Source organism: Ammospiza caudacuta, chromosome 2 (assembly GCF_027887145.1).
Source record: "Ammospiza caudacuta isolate bAmmCau1 chromosome 2, bAmmCau1.pri, whole genome shotgun sequence".
Taxonomy (NCBI): domain Eukaryota; kingdom Metazoa; phylum Chordata; class Aves; order Passeriformes; family Passerellidae; genus Ammospiza; species Ammospiza caudacuta.
In genome coordinates, this window is record NC_080594.1 from 9445418 (window position 1) to 9471221 (window position 25804).

General features: G+C 38.7%; 1 protein-coding gene across 1 annotated transcript in view; it reads left to right on the plus strand.

Annotated features, from left to right (window-relative positions):
- Positions 1–25804, plus strand: part of ROBO1 (roundabout guidance receptor 1) — a 293397-nt gene that overhangs the window by 221845 nt on the left and 45748 nt on the right. The window contains exons 7-16 of the mRNA XM_058800512.1: positions 7624–7748; positions 9611–9782; positions 12194–12399; positions 13760–13841; positions 13996–14164; positions 14263–14429; positions 17483–17604; positions 19764–19995; positions 21269–21390; positions 25326–25497. Of these exons, the coding sequence (XP_058656495.1) occupies positions 7624–7748; positions 9611–9782; positions 12194–12399; positions 13760–13841; positions 13996–14164; positions 14263–14429; positions 17483–17604; positions 19764–19995; positions 21269–21390; positions 25326–25497 (1569 nt within the window). The remainder of the gene's footprint in view (positions 1–7623; positions 7749–9610; positions 9783–12193; positions 12400–13759; positions 13842–13995; positions 14165–14262; positions 14430–17482; positions 17605–19763; positions 19996–21268; positions 21391–25325; positions 25498–25804) is intronic.

Below are 25804 nucleotides of genomic sequence, written 5' to 3' on the forward strand. Positions count from 1 at the left end.
TGCAAGACTTCGCTCAGACATTTGTGCTGCTCTGTGTCAAACTTGCTGCTCTGGGACCAGGCACTGTGAAAGCATTCACAGCGAGCAAGGGTGGCCCAGGCTGGTCCCACAAGAATGGGAACTTCAGCAGAAAATCCGGGAGAAACTGTGAATTGTGTGGATATGTATTTATACCTCAAGGAGTGACAGCTGAAAATAGAGAGTCCAGGGAGGATGAAAAGTGATATATCCCAGTTCTTTTGTACTGTACCTGGTGTTGTGTTCCTGTATTTTTCACAGGCTGAAGCCAGGAGGCAGCTGAATGGGCAGCATTTATGTCTTTTTCAGGACAAGAGATTCAGGCTATTGTTTATTTCTCTGTAGAAAGTGATACTTCCCACAAATGACTGTAGAGAGATGTGCATATCAAGGATATTGAGAGTTTCAGATTGCTTTGATAAGAACAAATAGCCTACAAATCACCAGATAGGAAGTGGAACATGGCACATTGTCTTAAACTATCTCCCTTAATAATAGTTTTTGCAAAACACCAACATAAATATCTGGTGGTCATGTTGCAGGGAGTATTCAATGGTCCTCATTCAGATATTTGAGCATTGAAAGTGTTTCTTTATTTTTCAGAGTTTAGCAGGATTAGAAATTAAACACATTTTTGAATAGAAGATGTTGGCAGCTTTTTGCAGAGTTTTTGTTTGGAATTATTCAGGATTTCTTGTTTATGTTTTTTAAAGTGTGAAAAGTCAGAGTTTGACCAGTTTGCTAAACATCATCAGACTCTTACATTTCCTCTACATGTGACTGTAGTACCCAACTTTTCTGTACCCACACATTTCAGATAGAGGTCCTAAACTGTGGGTTTCTCACCCATTTATTTCACATGAAGATGACAAACAGCTGAGTTTCAACTCCCTGACAAGGTAACACAGCAATCTCTGTGCTGTCTCTGTTGTTAGCTCTGCAGTTTCTCCCTTCTCACTGTCTACTCTGGACCTGGCCAATCCCAATGGAAATTCCAGCTTCTCACTCCACTGTCTACTCTAGCACTTCTGCTCATAGTCCTGTGCCATCTCCCACCACTTCATTCCTACGGGCACATGCCATATTTCACTTGAACTGGGATTATTGTATCACAATTACTTGAAAGGAATCTGAATTTCATTGTGACTGCCATTTTCTAGATTAGTCATAATGGTCAGTTATTTATACAGCAGCTGAAGATTGGATATTAGTTGATTGGATAAGTTTCGATATATGTTCATTGTTATGTGTAATTGTTGGTTTGGAAATTTGGATTGCTTAATTTCTCTGATCTAGAGTTGTACTTTCTTGCTTCTTCTATTATAACTTCTGTTAGTGTCCAGCAGTCCTTGAAGACATGAAGATTTTTTTAAAATAATCAAAAGTGAAACACATTGAGCTTCAATCAAAATTGTTCAACTTGTGGCAGTTAAATAACAGGATATCTTCCAAGCACCTGGAAGATATTTGTAAATAGTATAGTGAGAACAGTAATTAATGAGTATTAAACATGCTGAACAAAATACTCCTTAGTAGTTAAGTATCACCTTGGATCTCAAGATCTCAAAAGCATCTTATTAGTGTACATAAATTAAAATGTCTATAATTTTACTCCTTTTGAGATAGATAATTGCTACCAAGCTATCAAGAGTGGTGTACTTGAAGCTTTTAACTTGCTTAATAGCAGACTAAAAAACGGATGTGACGCTGTAATATTGTATTTTAATATGAGGAAACCAGTGGGTTCTAGAGAAACACTAAAACAACATTTGCCTTCTCCTCTGTGAGGAGAGCTACAAAATGAGGCACAAAATGTGTTTTTTTGAGATGTAAGCATTGCACACAGCATGTTGAGGTCTCATATGAGACCCCAGGGTGAGACAGACCCAGGCTCATCCCAGCAGTGCATGGAGGGAGCACAAGATGGGATGGATTTAAGTTGAAACAAGGCAGATTGAGGCTGGATTGAGGGGAGAAGGCATTTCTCCCCTGCCAAGCAGCAGAGTGGGCTGCCAGAGTCTGTGATTGTTGTGCTTTGCAATTTTTCAGGCCCTGACTGGATCAAGCCCTGGCTGACCCTGTAGGTGACTCTCTTGAGCAGGAGGTTGGAGTGGAGACCTCTGAGGCTGCTTCCAACCTGATTATCATGTGAACCTACAAAACTGCATCTGTCAAATGTAATAGTTGCTCCATTAACATCTGGCAGCTGTACTGGGCTGTAGTTTAAGTCCTAAAACTGCAAATTCCTGCCCCTGTGAGTGGATTTAATGATACCAATAGTCCCAGTGAGCTTGATAGGATTGCTGGAAAGAATAAGGCATTAAAAGATCACATCACTAGACTGGAAACCACTTTTCTTTTGGTTTTTGTTCAGCAACTGGACACATCTTCCATGAAAAGCCTTGCATGTCAAGGAAATTATATGAAAGGCAAAAATATTATTCCTTTGGTAATTGTGGTTTTACATGCTAACTTCCTGCCTTTACAAACAGGTTATTCCACCTAAATGCCATGTGAAAAGCCATGATTAACACAGGGAAAATTAATTTGCTTTATAATTGAAAGTGGTGTCAAATAAAATGTGCCATAATAGAGGAAAAACTATTTGCTTCTCAGTTTTAGTAACTGAGTCTATTAAATATCAATAGACTGCAAATCAAACTAAGAATGTGGTCTTTGTTGTAGATGTTGCTATTATTGTTGTTCTTTTAAACCACACGATATCCTTCTGACAGCATTGTTCAAATTTTTTCTATGAAACTTCACCCTTTGCCCTTTCCACAGATTTGCAACCAATGTGATGCCCTGTTTCTACAGGGATTTATTTTCATATATCAGTGTCCCCTCTGTTTTCACAGGTGGGCAAAAAATATATTTGCTTGACAGGGTTATTTTTGACCTACAGTAAGAAATGTCTAATAAAAAGAAAAGGGGAAATTCAGTACTTAGAAGTTAATTTAATTTGTGGAAATATAATTGAGCACCCTGTTAGGCATTTTACAGTAGAGGACTTAAGCAGCTCTGCATTGCTACTGAGAAGGCTGAACTTTCCTCTTCTTGGCACTACTCAACAAATGAAAAAAATAATTTAAATTTGCTTTCTCTATGCAAGAATTTCATTCAATTAAGTCTCTTATCAGGCTGCTTTCATGTACAATGAGCGGTGTTTTGTGGAGAGTCATTTCTAATTCCAGAGCGCGTCAGATTGCAAGTTTAGTAAAGAGCTTTTCAGTTAAAAAGCAATGGTTACTGGGAAATACAGACTTACACATGAACAAGAGTAGCTGGGAGCTGAATCCTGTGGAAGAGCAGATTTCTCTCAGGAATTTGTATGTAGCATTTCTTGGCCACTCCTGTTAAGAATTGTAGACTTACAGATAATCTGAGCAGAGTAATGCACGCTGATTTTCTTTTTGAGAAATACCATTTAAAGAAGGCTAGTGCACATCCAGAATAGTTCTTTAAAACTCAAACCTTTCTAAAATGGTATTTTAAACTTCCTCTCTTTGAGATTATTTTCTTAAAATAAAAAGTCTCTTATAAAACTCAAATCTGGTCGATCTGGGTTTGGCATATGCAGTTGCAGGTTCTCATCTTCTACATGTTCCACATTCTGATATTCTATCTGATTCTCTTTCTGCTTTTTTTTTTTTGTAATACACCCGGAGTCCTCTGTATTTATTAGAACAGGAGGCCAGGATTCCTCATGCCTAATGAATGTTGGCAAAGTGGATATTATTGGTTTCCTGCATGTGTTTATCAGAGGATGGTGAATTGGGGGTGCTTAGCTACTCAATATCAAAGTGTGCCCATGATGAACAAGAGCTGCTTTACTCTCAGCATAAAGTGATAAGACCAAAGGGTACCATGCATTTAAAAAATTATATATTTTTGAACCTTTACTGTAATTATCACCAATTAACCTTTTTTTTTTAATTAACTTTTTTTCTTTTTTTCAGTCAGTATCTGTGTATATTTTCAAAATGCATTACTTAAGCTTTTTTTTTTTTAATTTTCAATCTGTTCCTTCCGTCACTGATATGAGGTTGGAATACTTTCTAACATGCCTTTCCTTTATAAGCAAAGTTACCTTGCTAGGATCTGAGCCATTTCAAAGTTTATGAAAATTTTGAACTATGATTGAAGGATAATTTAATCTTTGATAATGTACCCCTGATAATTTCCATTGAAAAATCTAACGTTTTGTAATAAATGTTTTTGTTTGAATATTTTAATGAAATTCTGGTTTGGGGGACAAAGAACAGGGTTAAGAATCTTTTCAAACTCGTTTTAATTGTGGTATACTTTGCATTTACAGTTTATTAGTGAGCCTTATGACCTTGACTCAGCAATCCTGTACTAAAGAGATTTGTGTGTGGCCTAAATGCCTTAGCATATTATTCATTTTTAAAAAAACTTTCTTTTTTAACAGATATTAGTTTCAAAAAATATATTCTATTTGTAAATGTTAGGATGCTTTAGAAAGGCTGTAAATATTACTGTTCCATTTCAGCAATGTTGCAGATTGATATTTACTGGAGATTTTAAGTTAATTTTGCCATGGAAAAATCTTGATGCAAATGAATAATAATAATAATGTGGGGGAAAAAAATTACTCAAGGTACACATCAGTTCATCAGAAAGGCTTGGAGTAGAAGCCAGACTGCCTGGCCAGTATTTCAGTCTGTTACCCATTTTCCTCTACCACCTACTTTTCAGTATGTGATAGAGACTGCTGTTTAAAAATCAAAATATAAAAATGTCATTCAACATTATAATACTATTTTTCATATATCAGAATATGTGTTTGCCTTCTAAGGTCCTTACCAAGGATCCATTTTCTAAATTTTTTTTAAATTTTGATTCATTCTTTGCTTTGTTTTCATGTCTGTTTCAATTTTATTTATTCCATGTTTTCTTTTTGTTTTGTTTTTGTTTTTAGTTGTGTCTGGTAAGTTGAAATTTTATTGGCCATCTTCTAGTCATCGTGTCACTGTGACGGGAACTTCTCCTCCCCTTCCCATCCATCCCCTTCCATGTCCTCCAACCACTCAGCTCCCATCTTTCACTTGTTATTGGCAAGACACATGGAACAGAATAAATTCTGCATGAAGTATGGGTAACTTAATGGCAAAGAGAAAGGTAATGGGTTGCAAATTTTCTGTCTGTTTTTATATGATGTGACGAGTCAAATCCTAATGTCTCCTTTCTTCAGTGACTGCATGGCTTGAACTTTAAAAAAATTGCTAAAAAATTGTGTTTGGTTAAAAGGTTTTTAGGGGAGAAGTTTTGATTTCCTAATGGGGATTTATTATTTTGGCGTCTTTTATAATCTCATCATTATATACCACATGTATGTGACCCAAGGTGTGAAATAAAACTAAATGATACTAAAAAAAAAAAAAAAGGTGAAAAAGCATTCAATGCAGTTAACACAGAATGGAATTTAATAATCGTTTTACTTAAACCTGTTTAATTCTTCTAACATTGAAGCTAATAAGATTTTTATTATTTACCTTAATTGCAATAGATTTAGAGTAATACATATATGGGCAATATGCATATACTTTTAGACTAGTATCCATACAAAATATATATTTAGAATAATACTTGGAGAAATATGTACCTGTTTATACTTTATAAATTCTACCATGGCTGCCTATAAGACTAAATTCCCCTTCCTTTTTGTGCTGAGTATTTCCTGAATGATCATCTTGAGGTACTATAATCACAGTGGTGATTCTAGTGGTCAGAACCATTCTCCAGTGGTCAGAACCATTTTATTTTCTTTATAGTTGTATCTGTCCTTGAGTCCAGCAAAACCTGAAACCTCATAAATCCTCTGCACTAGCACAGTGAGTTCCACATTGCGTGGCATTCTGTCAGAGGCTGGGACAGAACCTGCCAAGCCCTACATTTAACTGTATGCTAAATTTATTCTCGTTACTGGAATCTAGCAGCATAACAAAGGTGCTTCACCCTCATCTCCATTTTCCCCTCTCCATGCCTCACAACCCCCAGCCAGTTCTCCCTCCTTCCCAAATTAAACCTGCTGTCATGTCAAAGTCTTCCCACACCTTCTTCCAAGGTACTGGTTGGATGTCTCAGAGCTAAATGTTTTGAAGTCAGCTAATTACAGTGGGTCAATCTTAGCCTTGCTTTGCATAGTTTCTTATCTAAGGAAATGCTAGGAAAGGTAGCATTTGCATCCAAATATAGACAGTAGTGTTATGCTTCAAAAATTCCTCTCAAAGCAGGAGGGGCGTAGGAGGAATATATTCTGATATGAGCTCACCAGGGAGTAGACACAAGGCAGGGGGAACAGATAAGTACAAGAATTAGCCCATAGGAACACTGAAAGCATTTTTTTAATAAAAAAAAAGTGCTTAAGGATTATTGAATTTATTCTAGATAAAGCTACTAGCACTTGATGTTTGCCAAACACATCTTTGAATTGCATATTTTGCACTGTTTTACAAGGAAAATCTTGTGAAAACATCAATGCTTGCAAGGGAAGAAAAGGAAATGAATATCAAAATAATTGGATTTCTTAAAATCAGATACAAAACATCCCCTTTATTCTCAATCCAAAGAAGGGGAAGAGCATAATTAGTTTTAGGTAGATGATCAGAAAAAAATGGAAATTAATAAATAAATGGGCTTTAATCTAATGCACATTTTTTCAGAAGCAAGAGTTAACAGCCTATAGAACATGCTAGATTTTTTTTCTGTGCTAGCATCACCAATGCCATCTATGCTGATTTTTTTTTTATGTGACAGACATGATTTTTTGACATTCTACTTACTACTGGATGAAGGGGTTGTTGAAGTCAGTATAAATCAAACAATGCTGGCAGTATTTATGATGTTAGGCTGAGCAGATGTTTCAAATTTGCCTTCATTTGCATATATATTTTGTTTGAACATGCTCTTGCATATGTAAATGAGGAAGACATTTAGCTCTGCTGTTCCTTTAAAATCATTCCTTCTCAGTGTGTTCAAACTGGAGATTTTAAGTGGTTATAATTTGAATAGTATTTCTTGGGCTTTTGACTTCAAGTTTTTTTGAGATCATGACTACATCAATAGTCTCTTATATAAGTACTTAAGGGCTTTTTCTCTCCTCAGCTTTTCTAAATCAGAGATGATGAGTTTTGTGTGTGTAAGCCTGAATTCTTGGTTACTCAGCAGTGTGTCTTGCAGCCCTTAACAAAGTGTGACCCCCTGGGCCAGTTGTCCCTCAAAGATTTCTCCATTCTGGCTTGCAACTCCATTCCTCCTTTAAAAACCATATTGCTGCAGATTTGTTTGTATTGGTGACTGTTGCTCTGCAAGTTGTCTCATCAAGCTGGTGGGACTCATTTCCTTGTACCCTGGGTAAGCACTAAAAGCATGTGTTGCACAGTCAGAGTTTTAATTGGGACGTCCAGACAGAAAAGATGATCTGAGTGATGCTGAAGCTGTGGCTGTTAGAGACCAATATGTCTTTGTGCTGCCTCTCCTTATTAAAAAAACTTAACTGTTCTGGTAACTCAGGAGGCAAATTGCTCTTTCAAATCAGCTGGTGGCAGTGTGACTGATTTATTGCTGGTGTTTTCCTTTCAGAGCCCCCACAGTTTGTTGTAAAGCCCCGAGACCAGGTGGCTGCACTGGGGAGGACGGTGACATTCCAGTGTGAGGCAACGGGGAACCCTCAGCCAGCCATCTTCTGGAGGAGGGAAGGGAGCCAGGTGAAACAGCCTCTCTGTCCTCCTTCCTGGCAGCTTCTTCCAGAAATTATTTCACGTGACAGAAAAGTATTTTAATTATTGTTTTAAAAATGTGGTAAACAAGTCTAGAGCTTGGAGATGCTGGATACCTATTCTTTGCTTCTGAGGCATGTGCATGCTAGGTGATGTCAGTCTTACTAGACAACATCTATGTTTTACTGTTTTCTCTATTAATGTAAAAATAAATCTGTGAATCAGCTAGAGACATTCCATGTTTCACTACTCTGATAATCTATTTCACCTAACAGGGAGAACTTTTAAGTAATGGAGAGATGACTTATGCTGAAATTTGGTCGAACCCCCAAACAATCCCAGATTTTCAGAAAGTTTAGCTCTGGGTATAAGGTGCAGCTGTTAGTTTGCCACGTGTTTTTAGTTTCTGGCAAACTAAACTATTGGCTGCATTGATCTGCATCACTGAATGGGTAGGACTCTGGTTCTGGGCCGAGGAGAACTGCTTTCCAACTCCATCAGCTGACTGACAGACCATACCTGAATAGGTCACTTTTTCTCCCAAGTTCCTTATTTGAATGGGAGGGAAAATTATTTTCATCTTCTTTGTAAAGGATCTTGAAAGCTAGTGGGTGAAACACAATATAGCACAGCAAGAGAATTGCAGTTTTCTTTCAGTCATCTTTTGAAGGAGGTATGTGACACAAAGTATTCTTTATTGGAAGGAAAGAAGGAATATGGGATTGTGGTTTTCCTGTGAATGAAGGAATGAATGGTGCAAGAGTATATGACAGGGTTCTTTGTGTTACAAAACAATAGGGCAGAGAAATTGAGAACACTTGGAGATGGGCTTCTTTACTCCATTTGCAACATTTTTGTCTGAATACCTACGTACAACTAGACTGCTGACCAAATTTAGATTATAATCTTCAGTGGTATATATATAGCAGTATATTATGCTTTTATTTTATCTACTTTTTTATTTTATTTATTTATCCACATGCTGTCTAGTACATCTTTTTTTTTCCCACTCATTTTTGACTCAGCTGGGTGGTGACCACTTCTGATGATTGAGAGAAATTAAAAAGGAGGTCGAGGATAGGGTTTGCTAGTACTGGAGAATGTTGTATCCCATTCCTTTGGACAATTTTTGGAAATGCAAAATACAGTGAGCCAAGAAAAAAAGATAAATATACCCTCTGTGATCCTCAAGTGTTCTTATTCACAGGTTGTTCAGCCAGAGGTAGAAATTCGACCCCCAGCTGATTTTTGGTAAACACTATGTACTTCATACCCACAGTATCTAAATAGATATAGGATTTAATTCAGTACTATAAGACTTTTCATAAAACACAACCACTCTATTCAGAGAGACCTACAGAGCATCTCTTTTTTTTAAAAAACTGCTCCATTTGTAGGAAGGCAAATGTTAAAATACAGATAAGTAAACCACCATCTGCATTTAAATGAAAGCAAACGAATGCCCTGGAGCAAGTTCTGAAAAAGAACATTGAAGCAAATTACTGAGGTTCACCACAGTTGCTTGCACCATTGTGGTATCTGTACATTTCACATCTTCACTAGACTCTGTTACACTTGGTGCAAAGCCCAGTATCGATCTTATAAAGTGTTAGAGCAATCTCAAAAGTCTTACACAAGTCTATGTGCACATCTGCACCTATTTTACCATTAAAAAAATCCTACAGAAGCTATGAACATGTGGTATAGACAAGCTTAAGACATGAAGAGCAGAATGTTTTCTGTATGATATGAAAAGATTAATTTGTTTAGCTGTATTAAAGTTATGCATATTGATATTTGAATTTATATAACCTATTTTTTCCCCACTTTCTTTCCTGTATATATTTTAGAACCTGCTGTTCTCATACCAGCCCCCTCAGTCATCCAGCCGATTTTCAGTTTCCCAGACTGGAGACCTCACCATCACCAATGTCCAGAGATCTGATGTGGGGTACTACATCTGCCAGACTTTAAATGTTGCAGGAAGTATCATAACAAAAGCCTACTTGGAAGTTACAGATGGTAATCATAGATTCATTTTATCGTTTCCAAGTTTTTTATTTTTGTTTGAAGACACTACTTTGAAATCTGTTTTGCATAAATGTGGATTGCATGTTTCTTTGAACATAAAAATCCTGGTTTGGCCATCTCTGTCAGGGGCTTACAATTCTGGATGATGTGTAACTCTGTATTTCCATTTTGTTCTTGGTGAGTATATTCAGTGTATGGATTTTGTCAGATCTGTTAATTTTTACCTGACTCTTTTTTATCTTCTCCCCTGTGATTTAATTTACTTTCAGATTGCTTGGTGCTTGGTTCTTTATCCCTTTTATTATATAGCCATTTACTAGGCCCTTCATTTACCTGTTTTTTCCCCCTGTTTCTTAAGACTGTGTTTTAGCTAGGAAGAAAAAAATTGTCAACATGTATGGAGATCAGCAGAATAACAGAAATTCTACCTCCCTTTTTAGGAGTAGTTAGGAAGAAATACAAGATGAGAAAGCTACAGGGAGCATGGCTACGTGCAGTAATGTGAGGCCAGTTTGCCAATTATCAGAAATACTTCTTATTTTTAACAGCAGAGATACATGGGGAAAATACTAATCTAAGCATTTACAGAGGAAAAGAGAGGGGATTTGAGCAGAGGGAAGCTGTTGTCTGAGAAGCTTTTATAAAATAGCACTTTGCCCTGTAGAAAACATAGAAATAATAAAGAACTAGAAACATGCAGTGAACCTGTAGTATAAAATTGTTTATCTATCTCCTCCTCCTCCTGATTTGACATAGGAGGAATAGGGCTACATCCCTTCTGGTTCCTCACAAATTGTAAGCCACATTTCCTAATCCCCTTTTTTCCATTTTTTCACTGGAGAAAAGGCCAGGAACAGGGTAATAAGTAAATTTTACAGTTTTCTGGTAATGATCTATGCCATCAGAACTTGGAAATAATAATTTTAAATGCATTTTCTTTGCTATATTCTCTGGATTGATCTGATAAGTAGATGCTTTTTTATAATTTCTTGGGACAGTTTTTTGGTACATCTATAAAAGTGGAGGCAGAATATGCTGAATATTTGTAAAGGTATTAGAATGACTTTATGAATGGTTTTCCTAAAGGTAGGAGGAGTTGCCATCAACTTCAGTGGCCTTAAATCAGCCATGAATTTCAGTGTCATTAGATTTCTCCTATAAAGCACAGATCAGTCAACTCCTTACCTTTGCCAACTGCAAAGCTCTTTACAAACTTGTCAAAGTCACTTGCAAATTATAAGTAGGCTTATTTTGTCTGTCTCTGCAGAGAAGGATTTTAATGGCCTTAAAGTTGTAGCAACAGGTTGGGACAAGAACCAAAGGATAAATAATGCAGTTGAAAACAGAGTGTCATTTAAACATGCAAATGAAATTATGGGAGTTGGAATTTAACCAAAAAACCAGTGCTAACATCCTGTCTGTTGTTATGAAAAGTAATTTAGAAGTATCTAATGTTCACAGATTATCAGAACTTCAGGTTTATATTTCAGCTACCAAACCAGTTTTTAAGTTACGTGAGCCCCATGCCACTGCTGAACAGATTTATGACATTTAAAATTATGGCTAAAGCAGGTTCCCCAAAATGCAACAAGATAACTTTTACTTCTTTTCTGGATAATGAAATACTACCATTCTTTTTTTTCAGTTTATACTGAGACTGATTTATATTTTTCTGTGCAGTATAATTAAATGACCCATCAATAGCACTCAATTTCCATGGTGTGAAAGGTGCATTAAAATTGACATTGACAATGGGATTGTAGAATTTTCTTTGTGGCTCTGAAGTCCTCATAAAAGCCAGAAACTACTGGAAAAATATTTCATGGAAGAAGAAACTTTCTTTAGGGACTTTCCACAATGGTTCTGTCCATTTGTGTTACCTTTACTGCTGGGCATCTCATGGTTACAACACAGCACCAAGATGAGTTGGTGGCACATAAAAAATGGTTATTTAAGCAGTAAGTATTTGTGAGGTTACCCTCTGTTTGCCTACCTCCTTTTTCTCTTTAAATGCTGGAAGTATTTACACTGTATTACACAGGCCTGGCAGTGGTGAAAGATGGAGAAGGTGAAATCTCTGCCTTGCCAAAGAATCTGGGAAGTCCTTTCTTTTTCCATTATCACTTCATAAAGACATTGGACTTGGAGAATGCCTGGAGGATAGCAGTGTGTAATATGCAATCCTTTCTCTGTTCTGAAAATATTGTGTTGTGTGTCATTTTAAACATCCCTAGCTGTGCCTCATTATAATGCACCCTGCCCTGAATAATGCATGCCTCCAACTTTAATTACTTGTTTAATTATTTTTAGTTTGTTTCAAAGCCTCAAGCAACTGCTGTTGCTTAGATGATTAGAAGATTGCTTCCAGTTGCAGAGATGTCTCTCCTGTTGTTTCCTGGCAGTGATCGCGGACCGGCCGCCCCCCGTCATCCGGCAGGGTCCCGTGAACCAGACCGTGGCTGTGGATGGCACTCTGGTGCTGAACTGTGTGGCCACAGGCATCTTAATGCCCACCATCCTCTGGAAAAAGGATGGCATCCTCATTTCCACCCAAGATTCTCGCATCAAGCAGCTGGAGACAGGGGCGCTGCAGATCCGATACGCCAAGGTAGCCTGAGCTGGCAAATGGGTTTTCTTGCTTCGTTTCATTTTGTGATTTCACCTCCAGGCATTTGAGATGTAGTAAACCCTATGTTTAGAATTAATGAAAGGTTACATAAATGTACTAAAATATTTGATACTTCATATTTTCAGATAGTACGTTCTTTATGCTTAACACCTGCCTAGGGCACATTATTTTCATAATGAAAAATACTCTAAAGAGGTATTAATTAAGGGAATTATTTGGCACTTAAAACATAAAGAGGAGTATATTTTGCTAAGACAAATCATTACATTATTTGGGCTTTAGTATTAATAGATTAAAATTATCTAGTTAATTCAAATGTTTGTAAAGAAAACCTTTGTTTAGCATATTCAGTAATAAATCACGTACACAGCTCTTTCATAAGAGCTTTTAGTGTTTAAATATGCTCAGTCATCAGTGTAACATAGCTTAAAATGGCTAACCTGACAAATGCCTGACTTCCTCAGGGACTTAAAGTACCTGGCCAGTATTGCTTTTGTCATGCATTGCACACTTTAAAATGTTCTAAGATGTGAAGTTGTAGCATACTAGATATTCTCTGCTATCTTTTCTGTGGTTTGAAATGAAGTAATTTTTTTTGTTTTAGATTAGGCTGAATACATCAATTTACCATATTCCCTAGAGTTGCCCTGCTGCCAGTTACAAGTTAGACTGGCTTAGAGCTTGAATCTCTGATTTTTGATCACTTCCATTCAGTTCATCTGCTGAGGCTGGGACCTGAGGAGGATAACAAAAAACCACTTTTGAAATATGATTAAGTCACATATGGACAAATAATCCAACACAGAGAACTGGATGAGGATAGCATATGGAGATTCTTTTTTGGGTCTGCTGTAGAGTGAGATTTATACTAACACAGGGAGCCTCATATGTACCCTGTGCAATATTTAAGCTTTGCTTTAAGGATGACATGTTCTCCAGTGCTCCAGTCCTGATGAATCCCTGGGCATTATTGATGTACAAAGTTGACAGTTGTATGGGGTCTTGTCATCCGAGTTCCTTCTCAATTTAGTTGTCAGGACCTCTGCAGAGTAAGGAATAAATGCTACAGGAAACAGTCTTCAGTTTGCTCATTGCAGAATAGTTGGCATTAAATTAGAATCTGCATTTCTGATTCTTTTGTGACTGCTCAGAAATAAACACCCATTTTTGCTTTGTCAAAATCGTAACTCCTAATGGAAGGAGAGCTTCTGCTGCAAAGTTTTTGCAGGCTAATACCTTTATCCATATTCATGGGGGAACGTGGAGAGCTGTAATTGCTTTTCTAGCCCACTGAGTGCCTGATTGTTTCAAATATTTATTCTTCTCCTCTCCCATTCAGCTGGGTGACACCGGCCGCTACACCTGCATTGCCTCAACCCCGAGTGGTGAAGCCACGTGGAGCGCCTTCATAGAGGTCCAAGGTAACTCCACCAAGAGAAAATACATGAAGGAGAAGCAGAAATTGAAATGTAGAAGTTATCTGACTCTGTCATTAATTGCCAGTGCAGATGTGAGCAGCATTTAGCTTACAGATGTTTCATGTCCATACTCAGAGTTTCTCTCTCCTTTTGTCAGAGTTTGGAGTCCCAGTGCAGCCACCAAGACCCACTGACCCAAACTTGATTCCTAGTGCTCCATCGAAGCCTGAAGTTACAGATGTCAGCAGAAATACAGTAACATTGTCATGGCAACCTAATTTGAATTCAGGTGCAACACCAACCTCTTACATAATTGAGGCCTTCAGGTGTGTGAGTCTCGTGTGATGTTGCTGTCTCTATCTTTACGTGTAATGTGTTGCTAAAGAACCACGTGCTAACCTGCTGTTGTGTGTTTTATCCTTAGCCATGCATCAGGGAGCAGCTGGCAAACTGTAGCTGAAAATGTGAAAACTGAGAGTTTTGCAGTTAAAGGGCTAAAACCTAATGCAATTTATCTCTTCCTTGTGAGAGCAGCTAATGCATACGGGCTGAGCGACCCGAGCCAAATATCTGATCCAGTGAAAACTCAAGGTAAGTTTTTGACACTGAACGTTTTGGGTGTCCACAGCAGCTGTCACAAGTTGCCTAAGCAATACCAGATGCGGGAATAATGGTAGCTTTGGACTGTCTACCTATCGTGGCCATAATATATACCACAGTGAAATACAGTGCTTAAACTTGCATTTCTCTGTAACACAGACTCTGACAGCATGTTGCATTGCCTAAGGGAACCCTGGTGTCTCTCATCCAAAGGTAGTTACAACTTGCAGAATAGCTCCTGCTAGTAATCCCTGTGTTTTTGAGTTCCCATACAAATCCTCAAATTCCATGGAAATGTTATTACTATGTCCAGTGAATCAAATAAGGCTTAAGACCGAGACAGGGAGAGAAACAGCATGTAATCTGAGTTGCTTTCTGCTGCAATAGGAAAGAGGAAAGTTGAAAATTTGAAGGAATTTGGCATCATGAACTAGTAAAGATGTTTTGGAAGTATGTTACAAGTGTTTCCATAGCACAACTATTGGAAGTAAAATAGGGTAGAAAGCAGTGCTTACAGATAGCCAAGTGGAAGACAAGTCTGGTTAGAAGTGAATGAAGGAGTCACCCACTGACTCCAGCTGTGACTGAAGTCCAGCTATGGACTGAGTCCAGCTATGTAAAATTAAAACTATCTTTGTATTCACTGTAGCCAATAAATGACACTTAGGGTGATGTACAGGAAACAATGCATTGCAGCTCTGAAGCCTGCAGTTTTCCACTAGAAAAGCTTAGATTCTTAAGAAGGGGAAAAACAGACACACTCTTTTTCAAAGAAAAAGTGATAGAGATTGTATTTTTTTGTTTGTTTGTTTTTCTGATCTTCCTGCTTACTGGAGAAATTGACCCACTGGCTTATTGAGAGTGTCTGTGTTGTATGTTTGTTTCTTTGTTTGTGTAAGTAAGTACATGTTAGTTTTTGAAAGGAAGTTCTCTAAAGGAAACAAAGGGTTTTTCTTTGGTGACTTCTCATGTTTTCTGTAGTAGGTCTGAAAGCAAGTCTCTCATGTCCCCTGGGGGGTGACCAGTTTCACATTGCTGCCTTTTGGCATTATGCATTTCTCCTGATGGCTGACAATTTCAGTGGCTATGTATGTACAGCAGAGTCACAGCCCCATGGAAAATCAGGATTGAACAGGTTCCCAAGTCTGTTACCAAGGAGAGATTTAATAACCTTTTAGTGATTCCTGATTTCTGGGAATAGAGCTGCATGAGCCTGTTTTTCATGTAGTGTGGTTTCATTTCTGAAGATGAGAAGTATTGTGTCTGTCCCAAAGTAACTGATTACTGACCTGATTCTGAGAAACAGCAAATGTTCTGTTCACTCAGCTGAATTGTTTATAATGACATAGAAAAGCTTCACTGTTCTCTGGGTACCTAGTAGAGCTGAAAACCCAAGAGCTGCACAATAACTCAGTGAAAATAACAACTAACACATAATATTTTTTCCAATTTTAAGAAATGTGTCAAATTTGTTGAGTGTCAAGTCCTTTAGAGGAGTTCTGCTCTTCTTTCAATATAATTTCATTTTTGTTTAAGTTGTTGTCTAGCTATGAAAGTTCAGAAATTTCCAGTTTGCTTTTGTCATGAGGGTGCTAAATCTGGTCCTAACTGCTTGTTCACTACACAAACCAAGATGAAGGTAGGTTACTGCCTTCAGTGCCTTCATCCCTTCAGCACTGCCTTCCTAGTACCTTCATCTTCATACTACACAGACATTAACAACCTTATTCCTGGGTGTTTTCACTGCCAGTCCCTGTCTTGGAAGCTTGGAACTGAAACAAGAGAGCACACACATCATTTTACAGCACAGATGTGCACATGGCTGTGAATAGTTTGATCCATATTGTGGATGACTCATCTCTTCTGACTAGCAAAGCTAGAACTAATTATTCCACTGGCTTTCCTGTTACATTCTGAGCAGGGTGATATCTAGGCAATGCTCCCAAACAGAAGCTTTTATCTTTAATGCTTTCAAACTTTGGGAGGAGGGAAATACTGTGATTATGGACTGTTTGCAGAACACACTACATGGGGATGTAACAGTGACTCAGTGGAGGATTTTTTGGTTTTGTTCTTTTGTTGTTACAATGTTGCTTGCTAAGAATCCAGATTTGTCACTCACTGACTATACATTAACTTCAGCAGTAATCACTGCAAAGTACTTTTCATGAACTTCCAGTCATAGAATTTTAGCCATAGTCAGCATGGTATTTGTTTAAAATGAGGTGATCAAGGAGTGAGATGTGAACCTAGCACAGAAACTATTATTCTGCTTTCCATAGTACATATTTTAGATACCCTCTTAGTGATTACCTTGTAAATTTTACACATCTGGCAGTCATTCCATTTCAGTTAAATGTGCTTTCCAAGGGCTCAATATGCAAAAAATATGTGTTTTTGTCATATTGTTGCATGTTTTGAGAGGAATTTGTCCCTTCATGCATATGGATTGTCTGATATTTGGTGTATCCTTCCAGCTATAGGATACATCAAATATCAGACAATCCAGACAGCTCTCAACTAGGCTCTGCCTTCTGTTTACAGAAGCCTCTTGCCATTAGAGAAGCTACAGCCACATGACTAATTTATCTTTTCTCTGGTTGTTAACATTATTTTGTAGTGACACCAAGCAAGTTTGTCATGAATTTATCTAAAGATACAGCTTCTGCTTTTGCTGTTCTTTACAGGTTTCCTGGTCTCTAGGAATTGGCAGTGGGCAATAGAATGCTTTCCCAGCAGGAAAGAATAAAGAGTTGCTGCTGTAGCCATTTACCAAAGCTGTCCTTGAGTGTGGTGTCTTTTTGTGCAGCATTACCCTCACTGTCAAAGAAAGTGCAGTGTCTTGAGTTGGTACTACCTAAACATTGGTGATTTGCTCAAGAAAATGCTTCATGTAGTTTTTTCTGACATGATTAGGAAGTACTTAGGTTCAGCTTCATTAGTGATAGCATCATAAACTTTCTGACATACTCATTTGTATATTTGCCTGTAATTATTTCAACAATCATGTGTACTTGTGAGAATGGAATCTTAAATTATTGCAGATGTTCCACCAACAAGTCAAGGTGTGGATCACAAGCAGGTCCAGAGAGAGCTGGGTGACGTGGTGCTGCACCTGCACAACCCCACCATCCTTTCTTCCTCCTCAATCGAAGTTCATTGGACTGTGAGTACAAACCTGTACCCTGCTGGTGCTTACATGTGCTGCTGAGATGTCCTGCTTCCACTGCAGTGGGGTCACACTTTAGGAAGCTGGGTAGTTTGTATGCTTGCAAACGTTTTTCCCTGGGAAAAGTGCTACTTGTGCTCTGCTTTTTCATTAAATTTTACCCATTTTCTCCATCTTTGTCTGCATAGAGAGTGCTGTTTCCAATGGGGTGAAGGTTTCAGAGTCCTGGAAGCTAAAGGACCTCCTCAGTCACATCACTTGAAGCCTTTCCACTGCTTTCAGCAGGACATGTGTCAGTCCCATAATGAGATAACATGGGCAGTTAGGGAATTAGGAATCTCTGTCAATCACCTGTAGAGAGAAATACTGCATAATTCTGTTTGAGAGTGTAACCTCCCTGCTACAGACACGCTGACAAACACACCCAAATGAGATAACCTGGTCTGAACCTCTCCTTTCCTGTACCTTTCCTTTCCCTGACTACACCTGGAGCAGGGAGAAGAGGTAAAAAAGGCGATGTCATATTGGTGTTGCCCTGGCAGCAGGAAAGAAGAAGGTTGGGCTTGTGAAGGTCATAGCAGAGGAACTAAGAGAGTCAGGAATGTAACTCAATGATCAGTTTGAAAATGGAATGCAGAATTAGGAAAATGTTGGGGATATAATTATACCATGTACAAAAATAAAACCATAAGGAGTGAGCCTTGAGGTCTTTGTGGGACTTCCATCTGAAAATTCCAATATATTGGCAGGGGTAGTGTGGGACAGCACAGGCTGGCCATGCCATAGCAGAATATTTTGCACAGGAACAAAAGGCATTTTGACTTTGTAGAGGAGCTGTAACCCAAAGGAGTCCTGACCTAAACCCAGAGCTCCTCAATGCTGCAGTAATGTCTGCTGTGCTGCACAGTAATTACACTCTCACCTGCAGTATGGCCACCTGCAGCAGGCAATCTCCTGTTCTAAACTAATGCATCTTTGAGGTTCCTAGCAAATTTTGTTTGACCTTTACTTACAGAACAACTTTTTCCAGACAGGCAGCTTTTGTCAGTATCTTGGGTGGCCTGTGGCTTCTCTGCAATTTCAAAAATAAGCATTACCTCAGTTTCAGCTAACACATGCATTCTTTATGTGATTATTAAAAATGAAATGTGTTGCTCTTTGGATTAAAATTGCAAGCACACAGTTTTATTATGTATCATTGTATGAGATTTTTGAAAACAGGAAAATCTGATGCACTTTAAAAATTTTATTGTGCTTGTTATTAGACTTCCTTATTCATCAGAAATTGAAACCAGCAGTTAAAAAGATAGTGAGTGTTCCACAAAAGATCAGCTGTATGAGGTAGCTTTCTGTTTCAGCTATAGTCAAGCATATTGGACTTGCCCTTCATTACACTCAGATCTCTTTCTCCATACATTTAGTGTAAAATTGCCTTAGTTTGAAAAGCACTCAGGACCACTGAGCTTCAGCTTGATTTGCTTTTCCAAGTCTCATCCATGTTACCATACTGAGTTTTATGTTCCCTCTTGCAACCTGGCCTTTTCCTTCTAGCAGAGGGCCTCCCACTGTGTGGGTGGACATGGGGGAGCTCTTTGGAGAGCTCTGCCCTCTGAGAGAGCCCAGCCACAGCCACAGTGCCAGCTGGCCACCCACTCAGTTTGCTTTCCCCAAAAAGGAGCAGGCAGGAAGCAGTGCTCATTTCATGGGTTTTGGGAAGTTTCCACACCTCAGGAGAGTTGACAGGCTCTCTCTTTGATCTCCATATTCATCCCCCTGAGCCATGGCCCTGTAGATCGCCCTTTCCCCATGTGTCCAGCCCTGCTCTCCAGATTCAGTTGGGCAGCAGTCTGACCTGTGCCAAGCTCCATGGATGCAGAGACTGTTCATTTCATGGAGCTGGGGCATATTATACAACTTCATTATCCCCCTCTAATGCCTGCCTAAATCCAGGGAAACCAGCAGAGTTCTACCAGCATCAAAGGGATTAATGCACTTGTGAGTCAGGCCTGCAATTTGCTGTAATGCAAGGAGCCTTTATCTGCTTTGGCAGTGATGTTTTCATGAGGGATAGTCCAGGGGCCGTGCACAGAGTCATGGGCATCACCCCTGGTTCCTGCCCGTTTATGGATGTGTTCTGTGTTCTGCTCTCTTGCCAGGTGGACCAGCAATCCCAGTATATCCAAGGATATAAAATTCTGTACCGGCCTACACCAGCATCCTATGGAGAATCAGAGTGGTTGATCTTTGAAGTGAGGACTCCCACCAAAAACAGTGTTGTCATTCCCGAGCTGAAGAAAGGCGTAAACTACGAAATCAAGGCCCGCCCTTTCTTTAATGAGTTTCAGGGAGCAGATAGTGAAGTAAAATTTGCAAAGACCCTGGAAGAAGGCAAGTAGGAGCTAGACTGTCTTCATCTTTCCTTTTTGAAGTAGCAGCCTGGCCGGCTTTCCTCTGATATGTTCATTATTTGATCTTGTTTGAAGTGCATGCTGTTTGAGAGCAGCAATCTGTGGCAGAGGAGACTGATCATTATGTGAATTGTTTGGTGACACAGAAGTAAATATTCTAAGCCAGGCATGAGAGACAGAGAGAGAGGGATGTGCAAAAATCCCCTCCAACACACAATGAGAAATGGCGCTTTTTTATCTTCCCTGCAGTGTGCGCACTCCTCCCTGCTGAGTTCATGGGCTGGTCACAAGTGACTTCTGTCAGATTCAAGCACTTGCTAATCACTATCTTGAGTAGATAGCAGACACCACAGAAATCATCAAAGCAGTGTAGCTGGGGGAATGAAAACCGTAGTTTTTAGAAGGCTTTTATATGTGGATCAATCAGTGAGACAAAACGGAAATATGAATGAGGGCAACAGATAGAGTGGACTAAATTATGTATTCCATCTCATACATGTGCTAAAAAGACAAGGTTCATAAAGCTCTTCCTTTTGTTGCTGCACAGGCATGATAAGTATGCAAGGTGGCCAGTGCCTCTGAATAGGGATTTTGGTGCTTCTGCTAGGATGTGCAACCTTTCCCTTTCTATCTTCCTCCCCCGTTAGAAATGCTGTGTAGCTCCAGTTTATTTCTGCACATAGCTCAAAAGGTGTGCATAGCTGCATTCATCCTAAGCATCAGCTGAGCATCCACATTTTAGAAGGATTATTTCAAATTTAAAACATAAATTATTATTATAAATATGTTAATACTAACACATTATGTCCAGATTTTAGTAAATTTTGTATTACTCATTATTTTTTACACGCTAGAGGAACTGAGATTTAGACTGGGAACTATATAGGATTATTTTTCATTATTTTTCAAAACTGGTGATTCTGGGTGAGCTGATTTGAGACCAGTGAGGAGCTCAGTGCCCAGAACTGTGACATGCAGGTAATGGATATCTGAGAGTACAATTTGGAGTGTTACTTTTCCTGGCATGTGCAGCAAAACTACAGCGGAACTCAGAGCCTGGTTGTTGGATCATACATTTTCCTTCTATATTGTCAACACTTTATCCCTTCATCTTCTGGGCACAAACTGCCCTCAGTGAAGGGTGGGGAAGAAAAGATTGCATTTGTAGAGCCCAGAAACCATCTTCCACTTGAATAAACTCACTTGTGGGCGTGACAGAGATAACCATTCAATTCTTCTTTCCGAACCAACAGCTCCCAGCGCCCCACCTCAGAGTGTTTCAGTAACTAAGAACGATGGGAACGGGACAGCAATCGTGGTGACCTGGCAGCCACCCCCTGAGGACAACCAGAACGGGATGGTGCAGGAATATAAGGTACAGCTGGCACGGCTGGGTCCCCTGGCAGAGGGAGCGTGGCCAGGTAGAGAGGGAAGGGCTGTTCGTGGGTGCTTGGCTCCATCTTCTGGTTACAACGAGAAAATGGGAGAGACCGTCACTGCTTGGAATCAAGCTCCATCTTCTTAGGGATTCTGCCTAGGTGGTGTCAGGCAATTAAAACATCCTCCATAAATCAAAGCAAAGGGTCAACACTCTTAATTAAAGCAGCTCCTGCTTTGCCTCCATTATGACTTGGGAAGAGCACACACAAGGAGAGAGAGGATCATACCTGTTTGAGAGCCACTTTGTGACTCTAAGACACTGGCCAAGGTAGTAAATATAAACAGGCTTAATGAGTTGAGAATCTCAGGGATAATAATTAACAGTGTTAAGATCTGAGTAAATTATGTGTAACTGGGTAGTTAAAACAAATGGAAAACTTTCAAGGAAAGAATGTGCTTCTATGATAATAAATCTATTCCTGCATAGAATTCTTTTCTTTTCTTCCAAACACAGTTCTCATTATGTTGTTTAATTTTTGACAAATTGAAAGCACATTAAAAATATTTATTGTTTGTCATTCATTTATGAACACAGACTATTTGCATTTCAAAATTTTTTGGTGGTAATTTACATAGCAAAGTAAATGAGGTTTATTTTTCCTAAGCAAGCTAGAGATGTTTTAAATGTAGATATCAAGTAAGCTTTGTAACCATGGAAGGGCAGGAGGTTTCGTTTTAGCCCCCTGCAAATGCAGATTATTGAGAAAATCTTTTAAATGGGAATGTCTTGGCTATTTTTCAGGTTTTAACACAGTGCTATAAACCTATATTTCTAGCCATCAAAACTCATTCTGATTTTCTTTTCTTCTCAGTAAAAATGGGAAAGGGAAAAGATTTATAAGCTTCATGGTCAATTTAGAATAATAAAACCCTTTTCAAAACCTGGTCAACTGGTAAAATAAAATCTGTTTATGACTTAGTTTCATATATATAACACAATGTAATTGGAAAAAATACTTGTGAAGTTATTTTATTTAAAGCTAGACCTTGAGAATTATTTACAACAAGAAACTGCATCGGAGGCATGTTAAGGTTGCAATGACACAATAATAAAAATCAGTAAATTCACATTTCTGAGTGGATATAATCCATACCCCACCTCCCAAATCCCAGGATTTTGAGGTGACAGGTTCCCAGGTGCTGGAGCAAGCACACTGTAGTGCTTTTTTAGCAGTAGATGGCACAGTGGCACGTTTTGCATCTGTATTTGTTGCATTGATGCCATTGTTTTCCTTTGTGCTTTTCACCATGGACAGAAAAATGACATTAAAAAAAATCTGTGAAAATATATATGCCATTCCTACTGAAGGTGCTATATGTAATTACTGGTTTTGCCAAAAAAACTACTGAAATGCAGAACTGGTGATTTTAGATTAAGACCTAATAATAAGAAAAAAATTCAAATGGAAGACTTATGAAATTTTCTCTTTTCTCTTCCCCTTTTGTTTTTCTATCTTCTTTTTTCTCTCAGAAAATAAAAAACAAAGGTATGCGTATGTGGGGCAGGTCATTATTTTCTCAGCAGCTCAGATCAAAGGCAAGAGTGTACTTACTTTAATTAAAGGATAAAATAAATAGGAAGAAGGATACTATCTTAATTGAAGAATTGTCAGTAGCATACACAAAACCCCAGAAATTCAAATTCACAGCACAAATAATTTTCTCCTTGCCTAACACCAAGTTTTAAATTCTCTTGTTCTACTAATTCTCTCTTCCCTTTCATGTCTGTTATAATGTGAATTCTTTCTTTTATAACATTCTAAAGGTTTATTTTCACTTGCCTATTTATGTATACAGTCAAATGTAGGATGGCAAGTACTGAACAACTTGATGTTTGACCTGACATTCTTGTTTCATGCATTTCCCCATGTACTTGAGCACCTACAAACAAAAGCTTTTTTCTTCTGAATGAGTAGTTCATGGTTACAAGTACATAATGAAATAAATGTTTCGTTGTTTGCACATGCACCATTTTACAAGGTAGCAGTAATAATTTCTGTGAAATTGACTTAAGTCCAAATATAGATTTGAGCCTTTTGTTCCTCACTTGAGTTCTTATTTATATAAGAGAATTTTTCTGCTCTTATATTAATAATATATTATTAGTAATAGTTTTACCCCTAGCACTGATTGAAACAGTCTCTATGTAGTGTCAGAACACAAAAAGGAGATTCTCTTCATGTGCTCTGACCTGCTCTGCAGCAGCACTTACACATATCCTGTGCTGGGATTCGATTTCAAAGGAACTTTAAATGCATTTCACATCCTCACAGTGTCCCACTAGCCTTGTTGCAGTCCATGGCATCCAGAGGAGGAAAAAGGGTCTTTATAATGCCCTGAAGGTGAGATAAAATTTCCAGTGTCCAGGCAGAAAGGGCTGTACAGGAGGGGCTGTAGCAATTGTTCTAGATGTGAAAGTCTATCCTCCTCACCTGGCAGTCTCCACAGCAGCAGAATTGCACCAGGGATTTAAAGCAGCTATCTGGGTACTAAATCTTTTAGGAGCTCCATATGTTGAAAGCAAAATCTTCCCTCCCATCTACAATCGGCCCAGGTTCTGATGTGCTGCTGTTCTCAGCCAAGTTTGCTTCTTTACAGATAAAGTATTGAATTTAACTAATTTAACTCTCTGAATAAATGTTCTTTGTAGAGCTATACATTTGTGGAAAAGGCACAAAAAGGAAATAGGCACAGCTTCATGACTTTTTTTAGCAGATGTAGATTAGCTGCTACTTCACCTTGAATAGCAGTTGGGAGTTCAGCCATCCTCCTAAAAAGCATTTGCCACATCAGTAGTTCAGGCCTAAAGAGATAAAGATATCTCATCATTTTGTTTCTCCTTGCCATTTAATGTCACTGATGGAATATATGAAGCTGTGATTTGAAGTCACTAGATCTGTATCTTGGTCAAAACCAAAAAATGAAATCTGATATCATGCCGTTGTCTCCATTAGAAGACAGCATATCACTCAATATTTGCCCATTGCTGCCATCTAAAAAAAAGAAAAAAAAAGAAAAACCATGACCATTTGGATTCCAGCATGACATCAGTTCTCTTAAGATGTCATGAGATGAAAGGCTTGGTTGTGCACTTGAGTGACACATAATTCCTGAAGAAGAGAATTGCAAATTCATTTAACTGAACGCTCTGACTTTGTTGTTTATGTGAACAGTTCTTGGCTGTGGGGCTTCCCTTATTTCTTCCATGCTTGTAGTTTCATTAGCACTTGTTGAACTCCAAATGAATTGTGATAAACTCATCAAATAATGGTATGGTTAAAGCAGCAACCCCTTGACGAAGGGAGGAAATGACGCATTTGATTCTATGATATTAGAATAGAAGGTTAATTAATTACTTTATTGTATTGTTCTATACTATATTACACTGCATCTAAACTGAAATTGCACAAGCACTCAACTCCACTGAACAAAATTTTGTGACTGTTTGCTGACCAGCAGTCTGAAGATGCTCTTGGTCTGATAGGCCAAGGAAACAAAACCCCATCACTTTGGGTAAACAATCTCCACGTTGCATTCTACTTTGGCACCACACAGGCACAGCAAATGAGATAAGAATTGGTTTTCCTTTCTCTGAGGTTCTTCACTGTGATTCTCAGAAAATATCTTTGAGAAGTTGTGCCTTGCTTTTCTCAGTGAAATGTGGCCACATAATGGTAGCAGTTGGAGCAGCTCATTGGAAAAAGAAATGTCTTTTCAGTATTCATGGAGGGCCTAGGACAGCAATCCACAACTGCAGATGTTAGAACAGTGACAAAGTGTAAATTACTTCATCCAGAGGGAAATAATGCCTCATCTTGCCTCCTTCAGAGCTGAATTCTGAGCACTTTCGTGTGCCTTTGCTCCCCGCAGGTTTGGTGCCTCGGCAATGAGAGCCGCTACCACATCAACAAGACCGTGGACGGCACCACCTTCTCCGTGGTCATCCCCTCCCTCGTGCCCGGCATCCGCTACAGCGTGGAGGTGGCTGCCAGCACTGGGGCAGGACCTGGGGTGAAAAGTGACCCCCAGTTTATCCAGCTAGGTAAGCTTCCTGGTAATCCTGCCTCTGGGTGTGGGTGGTTTCCGTTTGTTTGCTTTCGTCTTTTATGGCACCAGAAATGCTTTGGAGAGGACAAGTGAAATGGATAGTGTTACTTGATCTCAGGAATAGCAGGGATTGGCATTTCTGGTTTTAAACTTGCCTTAGAACTGCATTCTGAAGGTGGGATTAAAACAACACAGGGGTGTTCTTAAATCTCCCAGCTCAGCAGTGCTTTTTAGTTGTTGACTTTTCAAAGTGAATTTTCACCCTTAAATCTTGTAGAGGAGCATGAATCTCTAGGTGTTAA